Source organism: Dama dama, chromosome 31, assembly GCF_033118175.1.
Source record: "Dama dama isolate Ldn47 chromosome 31, ASM3311817v1, whole genome shotgun sequence".
NCBI lineage: Eukaryota > Metazoa > Chordata > Mammalia > Artiodactyla > Cervidae > Dama > Dama dama.
The window spans coordinates 55,148,773-55,172,911 of NC_083711.1; the positions used below are offsets into that span (position 1 = coordinate 55,148,773).

Genomic DNA, 24,139 nt, shown 5'->3' on the forward strand with positions numbered 1-24,139 from the left:
ATACGGCACAGACATTAAATGTGGGTGGTCAAAAACGGCGCTCCGGAAGGAGAGAGACAGGAGCTGGGGCAAATAACAGTAGCTCCTTAGATATGAGAGTTCAGAGGGATTTGCATAGGAAGTAGGATGGGTGTGTGCCTGGGAGAGCTGAGCAAGCCCAGGACAGGTGTGGGAGACAGGACGACCTTGCCTGCCAGCGGAACGGAGGCGGCAGAGATGGTGATGAGATGAGAGGTGAGGCTGGACACCTAACTGCTGCCGTGCATAACTCAGCATGTGATCCATAAATATATGTGTAGCTGTGTGGAGAGTAAATGAGGAACAGGCTCCCACTGGCTTTGTTTTGTACATCAGATTCTTGTCAATGTGATAATTATGCCCTGACTATGTAATAAATGGATTTAAAAAAAAAAGCACCCATGTGCATTTAGAAACTAGAAGGGGCGAATGTGTTATGCTAGACCTGTTGCAGACTAGGAATTTGGTGATTTTATGGTGAAGAATATAAATGCCACCCAAATTATAGGAAAGCAGAGTGTCGGGCTTTGGCGGGGAGGGCAGTGTGATGGGGAACACGTTCAAGCCTGTTACTGAATTCTTTGTGTAAATCGCTTTTCTTCCCTCAGCCACTTCTTTTGGTGCCTTATCTCTTTCAAGGTAGCTGTTGTCTCTATCTGTAGCCTAGAGCAGCATGCATTTGGAGAACCATGTTAAGCTCTCCTAAGGCTAAATGTCATGAAGTGTAAGTATTAAAGATCTTAGAATACATTTTCCTTCATGAAGGGAGGGGTCAGGGACCAGCCCTGCCAGTGTAGCTAAGCCATTATTTGAATAGTGGGTGTCTTATTAGTATTCATGAAGAGTGTGTAGATAGCATCTTGACAGAGTTAAAGTTTCAACTTGAAGAGCTGCTGCTTTTCAATAAGGAGTGCATTGAAAGACTCTCTTTGCGTGAACAGTGACTGAATTGCTTCTACAGTGAGAGTATTACTTTATTGAATGAGTTAGTTTTCATTTAATCTGTCTACAGTTTAGAATTGCCATTAGAATTACAATAAATAATGATTAACACTTGTAGAACTTTAATCTTCAAAGAGTTTTAAAGTTAGTCTAATGCAGGTCAGGAAGCAACAGTTAGAACTGGACATGGAACAACAGACTGGTTCCAAATAGGAAAAGGAGTACGTCAAGGCTGTATATCGTCACCCTGCTTATTTAACTTATATGCAGAGTACATCATGAGAAACACTAGGCTGGAGGAAGCACAAGCTGGAATCAAGATTGCCCGGAGAAATATCAATAACCTCAGATATGCAGATGACACCACCCTTGTGACAGAAAGTGAATAGGAACTAAAAAGCCTCTTGATGAAAGAGGAGAGTGAAAAAGTTGGCTTAAAGCTCAACATTGAGAAAACTAAGATCATGGCATCCGGTCCCATCACCTCATGGGAAATAGATGGGGAAACAGTGGAAGCAGTGTCAGACTTTATTTTTTGGGGCTCCAAAATCACTGCAGATGGTGATTGCAGCCATGAAATTAAAAGACACTTACTCCTTGGAAGGAAAGTTGTGACCAACCTAGATAGCATATTAAAAAGCAGAGACATTACTTTGCCAACAAAGGTCCATCTGGTCAAGGCTATGGTTTTTCCAGTGGTCATGTATGGATGTGAGAGTTGGACTGTGGATGCTTTTGAACTGTGGTGTTGGAGAAGACTCTTGAGAGTCCCTTGGACTGCAAGGAGATCCAACTAGTCCATCCTGAAGGAGATCAGTCCTGGGTGTTTATTGGAAGGACTGATGCTGAAGCTGAAACTCCAGTACTTTGGCCACCTCATTTGAAGAGTTGACTCATTGGAAAAGACCCTGATGCTGGGAGGGATTGGGGGCAGGAGAAGGGGCTGACAGAGGATGAGATGGCTTGATGGCATCACCGACTCGGACATGAGTTTGAGTAAACTCCAAGAGTTGGTGATGGACAGGGAAGCCTGGCATGCTGTGGTTCATGGGGTCACAAGGAGTCGGACATGACTGAACGACTGAACTGAACTGAACTGAATGTAATTGTCACTTGTGGGTATCAGAGATGTATGCTTGCTCTTCTGCTCTGAACCTTGAAAGGATGTACCTTCCAACCCCCTAGAGTGCCCTTTAGATAGTTCCATGGCTCGTAAGCTATTTGTCCTGTAGAAAATGCCCAGTGAGTCAACAGGTGGAAGGCCTTATATTGGAGCTTTGTCCTAGGTAAGTGTTTGGGCTCTTGAGTGAGACTTCCTGGGTCTCGGGCCAGTTCCTTTGCTGCCAACTGTGTGACCCTAGACAAATGGCTTAACCCTCAGCTTCTTCAACTGGGTTGCATAGTAGTTAGTGTTTGCCTGAAGGGTTCTTATAAAGATTAAGTGAGATAATGAATATCAAGTATGAAGCAAATAGTATTTAATACATATTAGTTGCGTATTAGTATTATTTTAAAAATTATCCTTAGGAGCACTTCATTTTGGGAAATTGTTTTATGTGGCTAAGTGTCAGGTGAGGAAATTACAAGCCATAAATACCCTTTTCAGAAACTGCTATATACCAGCCTCAGTTTGAGGCCCAGGGACAAAAAAGGAAGAAATCATGACACATTCCCATTAGAAATTCACAACCGACTGGGAGGAGGATGGAGATAGATAAAGCTGAAATACTGTGATAAGTGCTTGACCGAAAAGGTTCAGTACGATCAAAGCTCAAGAGCAAAGAGCAATGAATTTTGACTTAAGGTTTTCACAGAAAGCTTTAGAAGGGAAGTGAATGTGGCCTGGGCCTTGGTAGAAGCACAAGTCAGAAAGTGGAAGTGTTTTCGGAGGTGGGCAAGGCTTCCAAATTGGGGTGTCTGCCAGTGTGTGTGTCAGCTGGATCCCTGAAAGAATGGAGGCAAGGAGCATTTTGAAAGCAGCAACGCTCTCGGAAGAGTTGTCTAAGCAGGTCACCCTAACTCACCTGGAAGCTCTAGAGCTACCGCTTTATCACAGTTTCTTGGGGCTGATTTTCTTCGCTGTAGGCCGGAGACCGCTCCGAAGCTTTGCAGTCTGGGTCAGACCCAGGAGCGTGTTTACTTACGAATAGAATGTGTGGCTTTGGAACAATGAGGTTTCATAGGCCTGCCTCACCTTCCCCTATCTCTTTTGGTCTGAATTTCCATTAATATGATTTGAACAGAGTTTTATTGGACATTCAGGAAACACTTTACACTCTAAAATACCCCTGTGACCCAGTTACATTTACACAGTGTTTTAAAAGCTGAAATTTACTGATTGCCCAAGTAGAGAGACAAGAGGATAGAAAGACTAGAGGATCTTAACGGAATTTATGACTGTGCCAAGGGTCCATTTCTGACTGTGTATGTCACTCCTACAAAAGAACAGAAACGTTCCATCTTTCTTTTTCAATTTCTGAGGCTGGAGATGAAGGCGCGTGGACCACTGTTGAATGGGAGTCATCTGTGTTCTCCCTGCAACAGCATCTTAGGCTGCATTAAAGCGACCCCTTGCTGTCTGTTGAACCCGTACACACCCCCTCTAAAAAGCCCGTGGGTGTCAGGAGGGTTTACTGCCACGGAGTGGGAACTGTCTTGGTGCCAGGCTGTGTGCTGGGTGTTACATGAAGGGTATTCTCACAGTAGAACTGTTAACATAATTTTAATGTGAGGAGAGACCAAGATAAACAGCTTTACATGAGCAGTTAGTGGTGGAGGCAGGATTCTGAATGAGGCCTTTAGGCGTCTGTGTCCATGGTTTTCTTTTGTTATGTGTGGTATTCACTCTGTACTATTACTTTTATGATATTTCTTCCTTAAATTTCTCTTGAAGTTTGATCTCAGGAAAGGTCTTCATGAATGGGCTTGCTGCATTTGAAAAACATAGTTAAATGAAGTTTTTCCTAATTTGTCATTTGGTTTAGTCTTATTAGTATCTAGGGCAACTCTTCCTGGCAAAGAAAAGGGTACTCATGGGTTGGTTTATTTTTATAAGATAAATATCAGTCAGTACAGTCCACTGTTGAATGCTGGGGTTATGTAACTTTACAGTCACCTACCTGTATCCGTGGCTTTCTGATGAGTAGATTCAACCAGCAATTGATCATGTAGTAACATAGTCTGTTTTTACTGAAAAAGTTTCATGTGTAAGTGTTCAAAAGCCAACTGTATTTTGGATAGGGACCTTCAGCCTCCGTCATTTGAACTCAGCAACCTAATTTTATGATATTGATTCTTTCAAGTGCAGAATCCACTGATAGTAAAAATAACCTGACTTCAGTTATTCTAGAATTGCCATGCAGAAAGGAAGAAGGACCCCTTTTGAATAAAGTCCCCCAGTTGCTTCATTCATTACCTGTAGATTGCTAGCTTAATTTGCTCTTTTACCAGAACAAGAAACCAAACTTCATAATATGTGGGGTTTTTAGTGGCAGAATAGTTAGGAAGGTAGGTCTCTGTTACTGTCAAAAAGTAACCATTTTCCCTCCTCCTCTCTGTTGAAATAAGATAAGTAATATGCTTAAGTCTCAAAATTTTGCCTTCTTTGCCCTTATTTTTTCTCAGATGTTTTTCTTCACCTTTCCTTTCATGCTTCTCTATCTCATTACTTCTGAATGATAATCAGGAGCACCTCCACCCCTACCCCAGCCGTGGACTCTTTTGCCTTCTTTCAACAGTTTGAAAATAGATCCATGGTGATTTAAAAAGTAATCAGATAACTATACGTTATTAAAGTATCCAGTTTATAGTTGGGGTATTTCATGGTCATTAGATCAGACACACTTTTCTTGACTATTTTGTTCCAAGGTTGCTGTCTTCAGTTCACTGATTTTATTCATGCTAAAAATACGTATTTTCCTCCTGTTTTGTTCTAGACTGTGCTAGTTGTCACTTTTTTCTCCCACGGCCCAGGTAGTTGGTGGTTCTCCCAACAGAACATTGCCACCTAGGCCTGTTATATGTAGTTATCAGACCTCCTTTTTTTTCCCACTCAAGAAAGAATATCTGAATTCACAGGAATGAAAGAGGAGGTGTTAATTTTGAAGCCATTCTAGTGTATAAAAATAGTGACTTATCACCATAATTTAGCATGGAGTTTCATATGGTTGCTTACAGCAGCCCTCACAACTAGCCGATCTTGATGATCTGATAAGCCAGGTGCTGCTGGGTGTATGAAGTTAACTAGTCTTGGATCATCAAGGAGAAGACTTAGTGATGGAGGTAGGATGTACCCACATAATTGTAACTCAAGAGAAAATGTGGTCGGTGTCATTAGCAATATAGGGCCTTTCTATTGTTTTCCTGGGAGTGAAGAGATTAATTTGGGGAGTATCAGAGGGGACATATGGTATCATAGTGGCCTGGCAGCTTTGTGGGAAGAAGGAGGAGCAGTGTGGTGGGAGGAGGTTTAATGTGGTTATTTTGAACCCCAAAGCCACATATACCATCCATTCATTTGATTCTTGACATTGTCTATTCTGTTTGAAATTGAAATTACACATGAATACATACAAAGGCACATACTCTAAAGCACATTCATGCATAATTAAATAGCATAATCAAAGTCCTTGAGTCTCAATGATGTATTTTTCTCTAGGCACTGGCAATCATTTTGACCTCTGCAGTTGATAACAGCTTGCCAGACTTAAAATTTCCTGCTGATTTTTTTTTACTATTTAAAAAATGTGTTATATCATAAAATATTGGGTATTAAAACCCAGTATGGGTTTAATTACCACTCAAGCATCTCATCCTGAAGTGATTAATAAGCCACAAAAATAACTGTTTCCTCTTCTCTCCATATAGCGTTGGTATTTTTGGAAATTGGGTTGCCTATGCCAAGTTTTTTTTTTTTTTGTAGACAGACTGGGAATTGTTAACTGGTCTATCAATTCAAAGAAATTGTTGTTCCTTTATTAAAAACATACCAGATAACTAATTCCATTTAGAGTTCTCAATCACTTCTACTCTTGAGGCAGCCACATGAATCATGTAATTGCTTCAGATGCTCAACAGAAGTTTCTTGCTAAGAAAACCACAGGAACATGTTCTTCTCCCCTCCCCACCCTCCTTTTTTTTTTGACTAGACACAGCTTTTAATAAGAAGATTTTATCAGAATGAAAATTAAAAATTATTAAAATGAAGATTTTATTGATAAGTAATCTTAACACCTATCAAACTGGAATAATTGAGAAAATTTCAATACATTCTTATTTTGAAATACTAAATGGTTATTGAAAATGAGGATGCTCAAACTGATTAACTTAAAGCATGAAATTTTCAGCTTAGGTGTTTTAAGTGGCTGTGTTTACTGATATATTTGTATATAGAGGAAGGTACAGAGTGATATTATCAATTAGGATATTAGAATTGGTCGAAGGATGGGAAAACAGAGGGGGAGATTATGAACAGAAGACAGTCCAGAAATGGACTTATATACATGGAATGGGGGAAAGCAGGAGGGTTTAATAAATGGTTTGAAATAGTTGGTTAGGTATTTTGGGGAAAAAAAAAATAAGCTCAATCCCCACCTCATTCCTTTGTCAGAATGAATTCCAGATTGATGAGTTATTTACATTTTTTAAAAATAATGAAGTCTAAGTTCTACAAGGAAACATTAGTGAATATTTTTTGATTTTGAAGTGAAGACGTAAATATGACCCTCAAACCCAAAAACAATTAAGGAAGATAAAAAATTGCCTATATTGTGTTGTTTTGAAGACTTGAGAACTAGATGAATCTTGAAACTGTATGTTTATGGATCCTAATGTTAGCAACTTAGCATTAAAAGTTTATTGATAACACTCTGCAAGCATTTGGATCAACGCAAATTTAAACTGACCAGACAGGCCACCACTGTGTGATTTTTGGCAACTGCATTTATGTTTGTAGTCATCAGCATGAACCATTTAAACTGGTGGTATTTAACTGTATTGTTTGAACTTTCACATGAGCATGTATAAAGAGCAATTTGTTTATCAATATTACTTCAAATGAATGAATGAGAAATATTAAATAATTATGAGAAAGCATGTAAGAAACTGGTTGTGTGCAGTTTAACTTCGGGCTGGGCATAGTGGGGAAGGTGCATCTTTTTTGTTTTTCTTTTTTTTTTACTGTTTTCACCTCTACAATATGAGTGTGTAGTTGTTTCATTGAGAAAAGAAATTTGTTTTTAAGTCACTGAAAAATATTTTAGGGTTTAGATTTCTGAAAGATTTTGTCAGACTCATAGTTATTTCAGACAATCATCTTTTAGGGGAAAGAAGTCTAGAGAGTGAAATTTGTTGCAGGTTTGTGTGCATATGTAATAGGGAGAGGCACAGATATTGGTGACTTGTATTCCAGGTGGGTGCTCATCCCACTGAGTGACTTCGTATATGGACGGGATCCTTGGAGGCTGCGTGCAGTTAGTTTTTGAAAAATGTATGTTATCTTACGAAACAGTTTTATTCTAAATCTAAAACATTTGATTCTTACAAAGCATTCATTTTAGTTAATAATACTTCTGACTAAGGTTTATCATAGTATAGAATGTGAAATTCATATAAATTATTATGAAAAAATAGGAGCCATCAGAGAATGTAGAGAGACCTACATCTGGGAGGATCTCTACTCTCCTGGGAGTTGTCTTTCACATTACTCTCGTGGAAGACTTTGAGAAACACTATCCTGGGTAAATATGAACAGGTAACAGTAACTTAGCATCATCTTAACACTTTATTTGGGTTTTGAGTTCTGAAATTATAACGTGAAAGGAAGCAGATTTCAGAAAAGGCAAATTTTATTAGCAGTTTAGCCCACTAGAATGAATGTTTGCTTATGTTAACTTAGAGTTCTTACCGAATCCAGTAAATGTCTGAGCTGGTAGATATTTTAATCAAGAAAACTATAATCCAATTAAAGTTAAGGAAACTAAGTAGACTAGTTTTAATCAGATTTACTCTGATTTCTCTCTCTCTTTTTCTTTTCACTACCACAGGTCACAGTAATGAAAGGCAGTAGTAGAAATAAAGATCATTCAGCAGAAGGAGAAGGGACCGGAAAACGACCAAAGCGCAAGTGTCTCCAGTGGCATCCGTTGCTAGCAAAGAAGCTCCTTGACTTTTCAGAAGAGGAAGAAGAGGAAGACGAAGAGGAGGATATTGACAAGGTAATTTCCCCGTTTATTGTAGAAGTTTGAAGTTTGAACCTTCATTCAGAAACTGCAGTGGACACGTGTGGTACAGTGAGTATTTTCCTAGGAGTCTGCGTCACTTGAATGTATTTTAACTACTTTACCTACAGTTTCATTCCAAATGCTGATAACTCTTAAAGTATCTATACTTCCTAATAATTTAGACCGGAAGCAGATCCTTCTTAATTAGTATTTCTCTCAATTCACTAATGATTTGCAGGCAATAGTCAAATGAAGTGAGTTCATCAAATGTGATATGTTCACCTTGCACCCACCTGTTGCTCCTCTGGCCTCTCTTTCCTCCTGCCCAGCCCAGCCGTGCGGCCACAGGCAGGAGCAGAGCTCTTCAGGCCCTCATCCTTGAGGCACTCAGAGCACCTGGGTGCTGCCACCCCGCCCAGCCCCCCTCCTCTGGTCTCACACTGGAGCAGCCGGCTCTTGCTTAGGAAGTTACACCATGATGCAGGTGACTAGAAAGCCACACATTCCTCCAGATCTTGGCATGACTGGTTCCTCACCTCTCACCTCCCCGGAGATGTCCCTTCCACCCAAGTCTTCCCCGTCTGAGGAATTTGTCCCCTTGAACTTCCTGTTTGCTATGGGTCCTTGTTTATGTCTGTCTTCCCAGACTAGAGTGTAACCTCAGCAGAGCAGGGGTCTTCCCCTTCCTGTCGTCTTCTCCTTCCTTAAAGCCCAGAATGGTGGTTGGCTCAGAGTAGATTTTAAATAGTTATATGCTCAATGGGCTTCCCTGGTGGCTCAGATGGTTAAGAATCTGCCTGCAAAAAAAAAAAGAATCTGCCTGCAATGCAGGAGACCTGGGTTCGATCCCTTGGTTGGGAAGATCCCCTCGGAGAGGGCATGGCAACCCACTCCAGTATTCTTGCCTGGGGAATCCCCATGGACAGAGGAGCCTGGTGGGCTACAGTCCATGGGATTGCAAAGAGTTGGACATGATTGAGTGACCTTCACTTTCACCTCTCATGGTCAATGGAAGAATGAATGAGTACATATTTTGTGTCACTACAAATATTATAAACATTCTTCGATATCCACTCCATCTTTTGTCCTAGGCTTGGGTCAACTCCCTTTTTCGCTCTGTTTATCGGGAATTATAAAGATTTTTCCTGTTTTGCAGACTTCTTCTCTGGGTACTGTTTATGGTCTCCTCACCGCTGAACTTTTCTTCTCTTTCACAGAGAAAATAGAGGCCACCAAAAATGATTCCTTCAGCTTTATCTACTCAGCTTACTCTTACCTCAGTCCTTATCCATCTTTTCCCTTCCTTTTTCAGAGAAGTGGTGTCATTCTTGCTATTTGAGGAAGTTGCCAAGTTTATGCTCGTGCTTAATTTGATCTTTCTCACGCATTTGCACCTATTGATGACTTGGTTCTTGAAGCTGTCTCCTATGTCCATGACAGCACTCACTGTTATTTCTGTTCCTACCTTCCCAACTATACCTTTCTGGTTTCTTCCGTTTGTTGTCCATCTGTTATTTTACCCTCAAATCTTGATGTTCTCTGAGCCTCTTACCTTAATTTCTGTCTCCATCCTCAACCTTTCCCCTAAATTCTGGACTTGTATTTCTGACTATTTCCTTGACATATACACTTTAAATATCAAGTCAGAATCTCAGATTGAATGTGTTCAAAATGAAGCTTTGACTGTTCTTCTCCAAACCCCACGCTCCGGCACCTTTCTTTCATTTCTCAGTAAATGGCAACTCCCGCTGTCAGATTGGCCAGACCTGACACCGTGTTTGTTTTCTTTTGCTCGAGTCTCTCATCTGTCCATCAGCAGGTGATAAGGGGATGTCCATCGGCATCCCTTGGAACAGTGGCCGCTCCGTATCCCATGCCAGTAAACAGTTATTTAGTAAAAGAATGAAATCATTTGAGTCCTCCTCTCTTTTTAGTCTGCAATCAAGAGGTCTCACGCACTGTCGGTCTTACTTCTTTATGTTGGTTCATGAGTTCATTATCCCAACTCAGCCTTCCCTGCCAAGAGCCTCTTCACATTCTGTCTTCTCAGTACTGATCTTTCTGCTCCCCACTGGATATAACTTCCCTTCGTTTGAGAAAAAGTGTTCTCAGTCGTGTGTGAAGGAATCTTGCTGCCAAAGTTGGACACATTCTTTCTTTTCCAGCCTTTACATTCAGTGAAGACACCGGTCACTCTTGCTTCTCCCTCATTAGTGAGTTGTCTCCGTTCCCAGTTCTCCGTTCCCGTGATACTGCCTTGACCCAGCCCTGTCCCGGATCTTGCGTGGCCTGCTGGCGCGAACTTTTCGATGGTCCCTCTAGTTTTGTCTGCTGCTGGTGTTGCTCCTGTAATTCATGCTCCACACTGATGACGGGGCTTATCCTGGAGTACAGATCTGACAGCGCCTTTCCCCTGCTGAAACCACTCCTGGCTCTCCCTGGCTTCTAGTAGCGGTCTCAGATTCCCGTCTGGTGCTCGTGTCGGCTTGTTGCAGAGTGTTACTTGGCCTCTGGTGAAAGAAAAAAAAAAAGTCCAGATAATTTTTCATTTTGATTTAATTTATATACCGTGCACTTGTTTGTTTACTTACTTTTCAGTTAGTTAATTTAATGAAATAATTGCAATAGAAGTCAAAAAAAATTTTTTTTAGTGTTCATACTTGACAGAACAAAAAGTTCCAGTCTATGTTGGTCCCCTTCAAGGGGTTTTTGTGAGTCATACAATCTGAAACCACTCCTTTTATTTACAGGATTAAAGGCACTTATTTTTCTTTTACGTTTTAAAAATGACAAAGCACATTGTTCATGAAACGGCCCATACCTTCTTCTACAACTACAACTCTAGTTCTCCATTCTCATTTTTTGTATACTGGTTCTATTAAACTGCATATAAGTGTCTGAAAAAACCATTGAGCCTTAATCTTTGTTAGTTCCCCATGACCTTGCATTGACTACCTTATATACTCTGGCTTGTCTTTCAAAATTTAGCCCAGACGATGCTTTTCTAGGGAGACTTTTCTGTTGTTCTACCAATCCACTAGTGTTTCATTATCACACTGGTTTCTTGTTGTAGTCGTCATCCTGCTTTTTAGTTTATTTGCTTTTATGTCTTTCTTCTCTCCCAAAACAGTGAGCTCCTGGGGCCAGGATCTTGTCTTATTTATCTCTTTTTCCATCTCTTGTCTTGAGTTCTGTAATTTAGTCACTGGATCAAAGTTTTTTTTTCTGAAGGGAAAATAAAATTACTTCCTCAACCTACATAATACATATTTTTATGCCTGATTTTTCTGTAACTTCTTAGTCAGTTTCAGAATGAAAGATAAATATTCATTGAAAACTCATGTCATTGTTAATGATTATACCTGTAACAAGGAAGATAGATCTGTAGCCTTCACGCCGGGTAATAATCCTTAATGTACTTCCAGATCAGGTAGCTCTGACTTCGAGATTGTTCTGTACTATTTGTGTCTGAAGACAAGTGATGGTTAATTAAATGCATATACAATGCTTAATTTAAATTTAAAAGACTTTTAAAAAACATTTAGTTGGATTAAGTTAGTGATTTGTCTTAGAGTGTCTGTAACAGTTGCCCAATAAACATGTTATAAAAGAAGCTGATTGCCTTATTATAGTAATGGTCTCAAAGTGTGATCCTTAGACCAGCAGCATCAGCGTAACTGCACAACTTGTTAGAAATACAAACCCTCAAAGCCTACTCCAGACTCACAGAATACGAAACTCTGGCAATGGGACTTAACAATCTGTGTTTTAACAAGACCTCCAGGGATTCCTATGCCCACTTACATTTAAGAACTACTGCTCTATTGTATGTATAATGCAGTCTGACAGCTTTTTTGATCCTTCTTGATTTTAACTATGAAACCGCATTAAAGAAATGGTTTTAGTAAGCATTCTGAACTTCTGTTCTTGGTTGCAGTGTTTCCAAGAAATACCATGGAATCATATTTTAGCCTCAGAAGATACTTAACAATGTTATTATATTCTAAGATTCTGTGGTCAGAGATGTGCTTTAAGAAATTAAACCTGCAGCCGTGCATAGGGAGTATTATAAGGGATTAAAAGCAGGAAGATGAAGCCATAGGCCAGAGTGCTAGTAGGACAGTGGCAATAAGGATTACACAGATGGACAGGATCAGAGCTTTGCAGAAGTCCTTGAAGATCTTGAATTGAATGAGATGCTTAGAAAAATGGAGGATTCAAAAGCAGTTTTGAAGGTTTAAGCCCTATCACCATAGAATTTCAGTAGACGAGAATGTGTGATTATCCATAGACTTGAAAATTTACTTGCATAGTTCTTCCTTTAAATAATGTCAAACGTCTGTTTTGATTTTTATGGTAGGAGGCTTCACTCTGATGTGCACAGAAACATTAAATAGTCTGTATTAGATTTTTATTCATTTTCACATTATTAGTTGTACAAGAGCACTTTCCAAAAAGGAGACAGACAGAACCAATATTCATGTATCTTTATGAGGATATTGTTGTTAACTTTGAGACCCATATACTATGGAATGGGTTTAATCCTTTATCCAGAGATTAGTTAGGTACTAATATTATACAAAACATTAAACTAGGCACTGTGTATGAGGGAAATAAGAGAGGTTTTGTCCTCAAAGAGCTCACTGTTAGTGAGAGAAAAAAATGCAAGCAATTATAACAACAATGTAATATATGCTGTAATAGAGACATGCACAGGTTGCTATAGAAACTCAGCAAAAGAAAACATTGTAAGTTGGTTACCAGCCACAAATAGTGGTTGATAGTTTTTTTAAGCCCCCCCCCCCTTTATAAATTGTTTAAATAGAGCTAAGGAAAAATAAAATTTAAAAACCAACACTAATTGTTAAAAACAGAGTTATCTAAGATATGTTAAACATTTTGGCTTTTGTTTTGTTGGTAATAGGTTCAACTTCTTGGGGCCGATGGCCTAGAGCAAGATGTTGGTGAAACTGAAGATGATGAATCACCAGAACAGCGAGCCCGGAGACCAATGAATGCATTTCTCTTATTTTGCAAACGTCATCGCTCTCTTGTACGTCAGGAACACCCCAGGCTTGATAACCGAGGTGCTACCAAGATACTAGCTGATTGGTGGGCTGTTCTCGATCCAAAGGAAAAGCAGAAATACACAGACATGGCCAAGGAGGTAGGTTACAGTGAGGAGGCTTTGTGGTAATTGTGAACAGCCAAGCCTGCAACCCCCAGTTAGCAGAGTCCATGCCAAAGGTCTAGTAGCAGCACGAAGGTGAATCCCAAATCAAGTGTTAAATGAAGACATACAAGCTTTGTTCCCATTCCTGAGCCCACGTCCACTTGGCAGATACTGGTGAGGTGCCAAAAGAAACCCATTGCCGAGAACTTTTTTCTCACTGTATGTATTGCACTGATGGCCATGAGGCATGGATTTTTAGGAATGGTGATTTATTTATTATGAATGATTTTTGTTTTTGGTTTTTCTAGGAACCCAGCTTTTGCTGTCAGAGCATGCCCATGGTGAAGATGACAATCTTGATCTAGTTCTAAAGCTAAATAGCTTTGTAACCATATCTAAGTTAATTTCTGGGTCTCAGTTTTTTGTGGTTTTTTTTTCTTTTTTTCCTTTTTTAAAAAATGATGTTATTAGAAAGAGAAGGTTGGAACAAAATTTGCATCCCTTCCAGCACTAATTTTTTTTTTTAAATTTTGTAATATACACAGTTATCAAAAGATATGCTTTGATTTGTTTCTGTGGGTAGTAAGTACAGCGTGAGTATTCAGAGCCAGTCAGGGAAGGAGCGTCAGTGGGACAGGATGTACTGTGATGTGCGCATGCATGTAAACACTGTGAGCAGTAGCTTTCTATACAGGAATGCTTTCCAGAGGAGTGGAGTGATTGCTCCAAAGTGTGACTTAATTTATTCAAAATGTATCCTGATCTGCTTCTACAGTAATCTTAAATTAGTGTGAGTTCATTGTACACTTAAAATGTATTGTGTAATGGATTTAGCAAGTAAGGGGAAAGCAAAGCAATATCATTGTGGTTAAACTTGAATAATTCTCACTGTATTTCTTTAGAGTTACAACTTGCAAATAATACTGATTCATGAAAAACCCCAGCCTCCCAAACATTTGGTTAAGTTCTATGAAAAAGATGGACCAGCAGGGGACAAATACCGAGTTTCAAGTGAGATATTTTATGAGACATCTCAGTATGTAGAAAAATAATTCTTTCAATTGCTGTGGTTTTATTGAGTTGCTTAACAGGCTAACGTGGAACATAAAGATTTCTTACTCAGTGTTCAGGGAAATTTGAATCCAGAATAAATGATTAGCATAGTTGTTGTGTGATTAATGATCACATAAGGCTTCAGGAATTAACTGTATTGTTAAAGACAGAACTTTAACTATGTAGAGCATCTAGCAACTTTAAAATCAATTCCAGTAATCTACATGATTTTAAATGCTACTGGATTTTCATTCTCATAACAGTAATTAACAGTAAAAGATTCCCATTAAGTAGCTTTAGATCCTTTCATAGTCATGCTTCTATGATAACACAGTTAATCCGAAAACCTCATAGGGAGTTGGATAAGCTTCCTATAATTAAACTCTTGAGTTTGTTTTTGGATTACTGTTTTTGGGTGACATGCAGCCTGTCCCATAATTGTTTACTTTCTCAAATACTGCTAATTGATAAACCCAACAGGTGGCCACTTTTAAGAGGAAGGAAGTCTTATTTTCATACAGGAATTCCTTTACTAGTTACTAAATTAGCTTCACAATATTTGCCATTGTGGTGAGTAATGAAATCTAAATCTCACACGGTGTGCCGTGCCCGCCCGCCCCCCGTCCCCCGCAAACTACTCCAGTGGAGACCGCAGCTGGATCTTCCACCCCACAACGTGCCTTGTTCATAGTTGCTCTTATGAAATGTTGTCTCACTTCTAGTGCCATGTGTGGAAGGTTCAGCTGCTTTCAAAATCCTTATACAATTGGTTTCTAGTCGTAAGTGATAACTTGTTTCTACCTACTTACCAAATGGTTTTGAAATTACAAAACAGTGCAGGTAATTGGGCTGGTGTTTTTTTTGTGTGAATATTACAGCCTTAATTGAAATGTCACTTGTTTTTTCGCTTGTTAAACCTTTCTCTGACTCATTACTTGCTGTCTGATTATTTTCTATTAGTGCATCTGGTGAGGGGAAGTACCTGTTTGGGAATTTTTCAGTTTTTAAAATTATTTCCCAGGGCTGATTTGTATTGTTGGCGGGTGGGGGCGGGGGGGGGGGGAAGAAAGTTGAATGAGGGTTTCATGTTTTCTGAGGGTTTTAACCTGTCCTGAGGGTATAACCTGGATTCCTTTCTTAAATTCAGCAGCATGCCTGATGGTGCTGCGGACATTCATAGCCTCTAGCTTCTGCAGCTGCCTGGTAGCAGACTCAAACCGTATTATTGTTCCTTTTAACATCTTTATGTATACATTTGTACAAATGTGCAAATGTAAGTCTGCATTTTTTACTAGGACATTTCTGGAAACTTCTACTTGTCACTTAAACTAATGATCATAATTAATTAATGGACAGTCAAGATAGAAGATCACTCATGTTATTCAGAGAGAGTCTCAGTGCCAAAGAGAGGGGAGGATCTGGGAAGTTAAGACCATTTTGAATGACCTTTATCACACCCCCCTTTGGTTTTCCTAGCCTAGGCATGGGACAGAATGCATGCATTTATTGACTAGTTAGTTCATTCCAGAGTGGATGTGTTACATAAGCATAAATATTTAGAGTCAGTATGATTGTCCCTTGGGGCTTCCCTGGTGGCTCAGAGGTAAAGAATCCACCTGCCAATGCAAGAGATCCTTCGGTCGGGATCCCCAGGTTCAATCCCTGGGTTGGGAAGATCTCCCGGAGAAGGAAATGGCAACCCACTCCACTATTCTTGCCTGGGAAATCCCATGGCCAGAGGAGCGTGGCAGGCTACAGTCCATGGGGTTGCAAAGAGTTAGACATAACAGCAACGAGTGTTCCTGTTCTTCAGAGCAGAGACCTAAGGCTGTTTGGAGTTAGTATCTTGACCAGTCATACAGTTGTGGACCCTGGGATAGTCTTCCCTGTTTGCTTCTAGCATCCTTGTAGTGTATGTTGCTTACTTTAGATGACTGGGAGACCAGAGATTTGAGTAAGAAGTGAAAAATGGTAACTATAAAATATCATGGTCTCATGGGAAGAGTCTGCCTGTGCTGGGGTTGGGGGTATTTCAGAAAAGGCTTTATGAAGTTGTTAGTAGTATTTGGTATGTCCCTTGGCACAGGATTCAGAAGAAAGGCAAGGATACGAGCAGATAGGGAAAAGTAAGAACAACTTTAGGAATGAGAAAGTTTTACCTGAAGCCTGAGCTGTTTGTAGGTGAGTAATAGGAAATGATGATATAAAAGCGAACATCTTGAGAAATTGGCCTGAAAAGTTGGAAGCTCGGTTGTACGTTAATAAAAGAGCAATGGAATCAAATGCAATAAAATACAGTTTAAAAGTAACCTCATTGATCCCCACATTCTTGAGAAACAAGTGTTACATTTGTTATTTCCGTACAAGAATTATTTTTATAATCTGTAATTTGGTGAGAGGTTTGTGAACAATTGAGTTATAGTCACGTTTTCATCTGTTTATTAAATGATTCTTAACACTTCTGTTCTTTGGAACTTCCACTTTGGTTTTCCAAGAATCTTTTTTGGGTCAAGCCATAGCTTGTCAATTGACATTTCTTTCCTCTATCAGACACTTTCTGCTACCTCTAATGAAATAACTTACTCTGTGTGGGTTTTTCTGAGTTTGACTTAACTGGGGCCCCAGCACTTTAAGGAGAGGTGGGTAATAAAACCAAAGATTTGGGCTTCACGGTTCTCAAATTTCTTGTTTCTGAGACCTTTCCCATTTCTGTGTTCTGGATGTCAGGACTTTCTTATTATTAAAAAAACACTCCTGTTTATTTTTTGAAATAATATCAATTTTTGACTATTGCTTTATTCTCTCCAGGGTTCTGACTCATTTAATCCTAGAAATAATCACACAAAGTAGATACTATTTTCTGAAAGCTTAAGATGAGGACACTGCAGCCCAGAGGAGTTAAGTGACTGATCCAGGGCCGCACATTACTAGCAGTAGAGTTTGGGTAGCCTTCTGCCTTTTCAGACCTTCTGAGTTTCCACATTTGTAAATTGACAGTGAAGATGCCTGCCCTCACAGGGTTGAGGTTAAGATGCAAGTAAGGCATTGTATGCACAGACATGAAGTTTAAAATGCTATGAAATATTAGCTGTTTCTGATAAGCTTATGTTTGTATTTCATACTACTTTACCTAGTAATTTTTAAACTGTTTTTATTAGAACCTATTAACACACTGAAGTGCTACTAAAATACACAATTAATCTTTGAAACATAAGAATCGACAAAACTAAAAGCATCATTTGCCCAGCTTGGCAGATACTGTCCAATGTGACTAATGATTCCTAACAAAATAGATGTTCCATTAAGTGAGGTAACTACTTGATTTCAGAAATACCAGTCCATTTGCTAATTGTTAGTTGTTTTTCTAATTTGCTGATTGTTTTTCTGGGATTCTCTTGCTTTTTCTATCATCCAATGGATGTTAGCAGTTTAATCTCTGGTTCCTCTGCCTTTTCTAAATCCACCTTGTACATGAATTATCTGTTAATGCATTTCCAGAAATGCAGATAATGTTTGCTTACCCAGACCGCTACCATCCTTTTATAAAGTGCCAAAATTAAAGCTTAAAAGAAATTCTGAAATTTTTATTTTTAATTAGTGCTAACTGATTAAACAGACTTTCTCCTCCTTAACCCAAATTAGGGAGGAAAATTGTCCTTTAAAAAAATTTATATGTGGAAATGAACTCCTTGTCTCCACAGTAATCCTCAGGGAATGTAGGCAAAACCATATCTGTAGCCAACTCAGTTATTCCTTTATGACTTTTTTGCAAGAGAACCAAATAACTTCCTGGTCATTTATTCAAGTCACTTTTTGAAATGTGTGGTTTTTACTGGAGTGGCTTTATCATGAAAGTTTCATAGGTTAGTGTATAATTTAAAATACTTCTGTTCTATCAGATTCATAAACTTAATTCATCATCCTGTCATATAAAGATCTGATTCATTTTCATCCTGTTAAAGTGTCTAGTAAGAATAATTCAGACCTATATGATAAGTTTTAACATTTTATGAGGAAAGGTTCCTGGAACTAAGGAAGTACTAATTAGTGCCACTTCTCAAATATCTTCCTCTCGTCTTCCACCCTGTATAATGTGATTTCTGCCTGCCAATATGAGGAGGTACAGTTGTCTCCAAATTCATTAGCCATCTCAAAATTTATTATGCTAAAGATTCGCTTAGCCCCTGCAAAGTTACAGAATTTAAAATGTATTATGCCTTTTTTTGAAAACAAGACAATTACTGAATAATCTCTTATAATTGTGGTAGATTATTTTTTTTTATCATGGTGATATTTCACATATTTGCACCACTATCAGCTCTCTTTATTTGTATAGATATTCATAGGGTCCCTTATTACTTTACCTCAACAGGGTTATTATTCTCTCTCTCTGTTGAGAAGAGCTAGACTGCAAGAAATACTGCCGGACTTTTTGAGCCAGCCCTCCCGCCCCACCTCCAATTAAGAACAAATACTTGGAGAACAATTAATAAGTACATCTCTCCTTAAGATGCTTTTTAAGATCAAATTTCCCATTCTTATAAATGATCTGTGAAAGTAATTTTGAGAACTAGTTTTTTAAAGATTAACATAATACTGTCTCTTGGTTTATAATAATGCCATTGTCATATATAAAGTAGACCAAATACTGCGTCAAGGGTATGTATTTAATACCATTACTGAGTAGCAGTGGTGTATTATCATTGCTAATGAAGTCTGGTGGTGGTTGAGATTGGAGAGAGGAGGGGCCAACATTTACTAATAAGCACCTTTTGTAAGTCAGGAACTGTGCCTATAAAGTAGATTCACTTAGGTTATCTAATCAGTTAGAAATTTGCAAAGCAAAAAAGAATTTAGTAAGGGAGTTTTTATTTTAATGGGAGATTTTTGAAAATAAGAATTTTAGCAAGAGGTTAGTGACCTCGGGGATAGGACCAATAGCCTGTGATTGATGTTTGTGAAGGATAACTGAGCTTCCCCCTCTACCCCCAGCAGGAAAGCCCTCCCTTGGGATCCAGATGAGTGGGCCTGTCTCTTTGGTCCCTTCAATCTTGTGCTGACGGATTTTTGCCCACATGGTTGACCAGCGTGCTAATAGTTTCACTCAGCTATTTGCTTCAGACTATATATAGCCGTTTCTGATTTCTCCCTTACTCAGCTTTCTCTGTAATCCCTTTCCTAATAACCTCATCACAACAAATGATTAAGCCTTTCTGTTGTCTCCTATAGCTGAATCAGAGCCAATGATTGATGGTGTGCTGGGCTCCAAGGACAGACATCCTCATACCCTGAGGCGCCTCCTGCTTCCACCCTCACTTGGGGTTCATACACTGCCTGTGTTGACCTGTCTGTCTGTTCATGAATTTATGACTTCTCCATCTAAGCTTTAAACTCCTTAAGGACAAGGGCTGTTTGTTATTCTTTTCTCTTGTCTCCTTCATTCTTAACCCTTTGCTATGTCATTTTACATCGAGTTTAAAAATATACAAGATTAATATTGCGGTTCATTGACATAGTATTGATCCTCATAGTGAATCTCAGTTTCCATTTTCCATAAAACCCCACATACTCCAGGCCTGTCTTCTGCCATTTGTCCTACACATAGGTAGCTTCAGTAGTTGTTGTTCAGTTGCTAAGTTGTGTCTGACTCTTTGCAACCCCATGAACTACAGCACACCAGGCTTCCTTGTCCTTCCCTCTCTCCAGGAGTTTGCTCAAACTCATGTCCATTGAGTCTGTGATGCCATCCAACCATCTCACCCTGTCTTTCCCACCATTAGGAAATTTTCCAGCGAGTTGGCTCTTCACATCAGGTGGCCGGAGTATTAGAGCTTCAGCTTCACCATCAGTCCTTCCAATGAATATTCAGGGTTGATTTCCTTTAGAATTGACTGGTTTGATCTCCTTGCTGTCCAAGGGACTCTCAAGAGTCTTCTCTAACACCACAGTTCAAACGCATCAATTTGTTGGCACTCAGCCTTCTTTATGGTCCACTTCTCACAGACCCACTGAAAAACAGTTATCATGCTGGAGCCAGGGGAAGGTGTGTGGAACGTGTATTAAAAGAAGTAATATGTTTGAGTGGCTGATTGTGGATTGCAATCAATTTGAAAACAGAGGCTAATTCATGCTCTTTTCATGCCCCGTGTTTAACCAGTGTCTGTCATCTAGTCCTTATAAAGTATTGGAGATGGAGGTGACTGAGCAGGTAAAATAAGTGCAAGAGAAAGAGATGTTTATGGTCAGTGATTGTTACTGCTTTACGTTGTCTTCAGCACAACTGCATATCATAAGTTAGTTTAAGCTAGCCCTTATTAATACCATCAGTGCTCTTAAGAATAGTCAATGCTGGTGATCATTCATTCATAAGAAGGACAGTATAGTTGTTTTCATTACACATGCAGATTTTCCTCAAAGCAAATTGGTAAGTGATTCTTAGAAAAGGATATCATATTTACTGGGAAAGAACTATATCATCTAGCAGATTGATGACATAGGAAGGGAAGAAGGTGACACCTAGAAACAGAGGAAATCTGAAATCTAGTGACATCCATCCCTCTAGGATCTTTCACAGTTGGGACTTTTTCTTAAAAACAACACCAGAAGTATCAAAAACTTTCTTTTAAATGTCTTGTGACAGACATGTTACTTTGAAAGTCCTTTGTTACTTTATAGAGTGGTGACTTTTACTCAAATGAGTGTTCATCGTACTGTTGCAGCCCGTGTGCCTTTTGCTGGGACAGAATGATGATGCATGGGGTCTGCTGCTTTGATTTTCATCTCACCCTTCCATTTGTCACTTTCCACCTCCAGACAGCAAGCGAAACTGTTTGTCTGCCTCAGCTTTACAAACATGTAACTCCCTCTCATGCATGTGAATGTGCTTGTATAGAGTACCTCTTACTTTCCATTGATACCCCCAAATTTATTCTGCTATGTGATGATAAATTCTAGTTTGGATCTGGCCTTGGTATCCCGTTTTAATTATTTTTGTAAGAAAAGTAGAACTCATCTTACTGTATCTTCCTTCTGCATGTACCTATATATCAATATGCAGATGTACAGCTTTTAGTTTAACAGCAAAAAGATGATTCAGAAAATTTGAATCAAAGGTAATTCTGGGCAGTAATACTAAACCATTGACTACTAACTTTGCATTATATTGTCTACAGTACAATTTTCATTTATATGATTTAAAGTGAAGTGATGTTTATTAGTTTGATCAGATATACTGTTTTAACACTAAGGGTAAAGGAGCTTCTTTTTTAAATGGGTTAGTTTAAAAAGCTGTTTCAATCTTATACTAAATTAATTTTATTTTGAAAAGCAAGCTTTATAGGATTGAACAAATCATATTAATTAAATAAGGTATCTAGCAGTAATAACAAAATCATTGAAGAATACATAAAAATATATTTTATCAAATGACATAATTTTGGTAATAGAACATGAATAGCATACACATATTTTATTTAATTTTATTGTCGGGAAAGGGGATGGCAGAGTTGGGAAAGAGGGAGAAATAAAGTAGAAAAGAAGACATTGATACCGTAGGCTGAAAACCTCCACGTTGTGATGGCTTGATTGCGACCTCACACATCACAGCTCTCTCTACGTTCACTTTAGTGATCACATGCGTTCATTGCAAACCCCTAGGATGTGATCAGGTGCAGTTACACTTTGTAGTTTTGAGGAGGAATTGAGGCTGAGAAAGGTTGTACAACTTGCTTAATGTCCACCACTGACTCACAGCAGAGGTGGATTTGAACCCAGGTAATCAGACTCTGTGTCCGGGACTGTTTCTCCTACATGCCCTCGCAGATAACTGAAAAGTTCATCATCATGCGCTGCCGTGTTCTCTTGCCATTCTTCATCTTGGTTCATTTATCCTACAACTGATGACATTGCTCTGTAAGATTTGCCTGTATTTGCCTGTACAGTGAAGCATGTTTTAATTTTTAACTTACCAAATTAAACAATGAGCAGAATCTAGTTATTGACCCTGGTATTGACTCACATTTGTAATGTGCATCTGATACCCGCTTTGAAATAGATACACATGACAGATAACATGACAGATAACTCCCTTTCTCCACCAAGATCAGGCGGAGATCTGAATTTGGATACTGGAAAGAGAAAAGAATAATGAGAGTTGAAAGACACAAAATTTGTTGCCTCTGAACCCTTATCCCACAAATGAACGTTCTAGTAGATAAATTCATGTCCTAGCTCTAAAGCCCCGTACGGAGGTTGTCATTCTTCTACAAGGAAAGGCACAGAAGTGGTTTTATTTTTTTTTTATTCAGTATCTTAATAGAGGAGTAAGGTGAAGGCTATTAGAACCTTACCAATCTATGTGTTAATTAAAATATGTTGTCTGTTCTTTATTTATAGTATAAAGATGCGTTTATGAAAGCAAATCCCGGCTACAAATGGTGTCCTACCACAAACAAGCCTGTGAAATCCCCAGCACCTACCACTGTTAATCCGCGAAAGAAACTATGGGCCTTCCCATCTGACTCTTCAAGAGACTTGCCAAGCCCCAAGAAAACAAAGGCTGAAGAAATGCCTCAGCTTAACTTTGGAATGGCCGGTGAGTTTAAACACTAATTTTCCCTGTTCTTTAAGACTAGGGCAGTTCATGTAGGCAGTATTTCTAACAGGTGATAGAGAGGGAGAGAAAAGCAAAATTTATGACCGATAGGAAGTAATGGCAAAAATGTACCGTAGCTTAAAGCTTTGCAGTATGACATGCTTTAGAATGTATATATGTATATATAAAATATTAAGAAAGGAGGGTTAGACCAAGTGGTGGAGCCCTTGTAAACATCTGCGGATTCCTGACAGTGATATGGAAAAGCAGACAATAATGTGGACAACAATCCCTGTCAGGAGCTCAGGGATTTTGTAATGTAACAAAACAGCGTACACACTTGTGACCACTCTTAAGTTGTTCCCCGTAAGCACCTTCTCTGGAGAAGGGAATGGCAGCCCACTCCAGTTTTCTTGCCTGGAGAATCCCATGGACAGGGGAACCTGGCGGGCTACAGTTCATGGGGTCGCAAAGAGTCGGACACGACTGAGCCTTTAACACACACTGTAAGCCCCTTAGTTGAGTTGCATACCTAAGAAGCCACAATTATGTAGATCATTTGAGGATATGGAACATCGAGGGCAGGAGGATGAACAGCTCCATCACAAATCTAGGATGGATCTGACAGCTGTTTGTTTAGCGGGAATTGCCATCCCGTCCTTTTACGGGCCCGGCAAATTGAACATTCCAGATGGTCCCATTTGTTCTGAGCCCTTAATATTCTCTGGGTGGTCAGGAATGTTACAGCATTTATTACCACGAAATAAAGTATTTGTATTCACCCTGCAAATGGTTCTGTCTTCCTAGCTATTATAATACCATAATCAAGAGAAGTTTCTAGGATGAGTTAGGGAGGCTGGGCAGGATGGAAGTGTTGAAACTGGTCTGGAGCTAGAGGGTTCCCGTGTCATTTGTACAAACAGATTTTCTTCAAAATGGGAGCTCTGAACAGTTGGCAAAATAGAAAGCTTGGAAATGGAAGTTGAGCAGCACTGTGAAGACACTTCACGTTTTAATCGCCAGCAGGCCTAATGAGGTTTAACAGTTTGGTGTGTGACTTGTGGGGTGTCACTTGTAAATCTAAGAAATGCAGTCTGACGCCATGGCCATTCTGGGCGAACACAGTCTTCAGGTGATTGT

General features: G+C 39.2%; 1 protein-coding gene across 10 annotated transcripts in view; it reads left to right on the forward strand.

Moving 5' to 3' along the window:
- The window catches only part of BBX (BBX high mobility group box domain containing), a 287,251-nt gene that overhangs the window by 188,245 nt on the left and 74,867 nt on the right, over positions 1-24,139 (forward strand). For 9 of the 10 annotated variants that reach the window (XM_061134243.1, XM_061134242.1, XM_061134248.1 and 6 more), the window contains 3 exons: positions 8,004-8,174; positions 13,105-13,347; positions 22,801-22,999. In XM_061134243.1, the coding sequence (XP_060990226.1) occupies positions 8,013-8,174; positions 13,105-13,347; positions 22,801-22,999 (604 nt within the window). In that variant the 5' untranslated portion in view covers positions 8,004-8,012. Of the gene's footprint in view, positions 1-8,003; positions 8,175-13,104; positions 13,348-14,249; positions 14,365-22,800; positions 23,000-24,139 lie in introns of those variants that run through there. The other variant, XM_061134252.1, reaches the window with a different exon arrangement.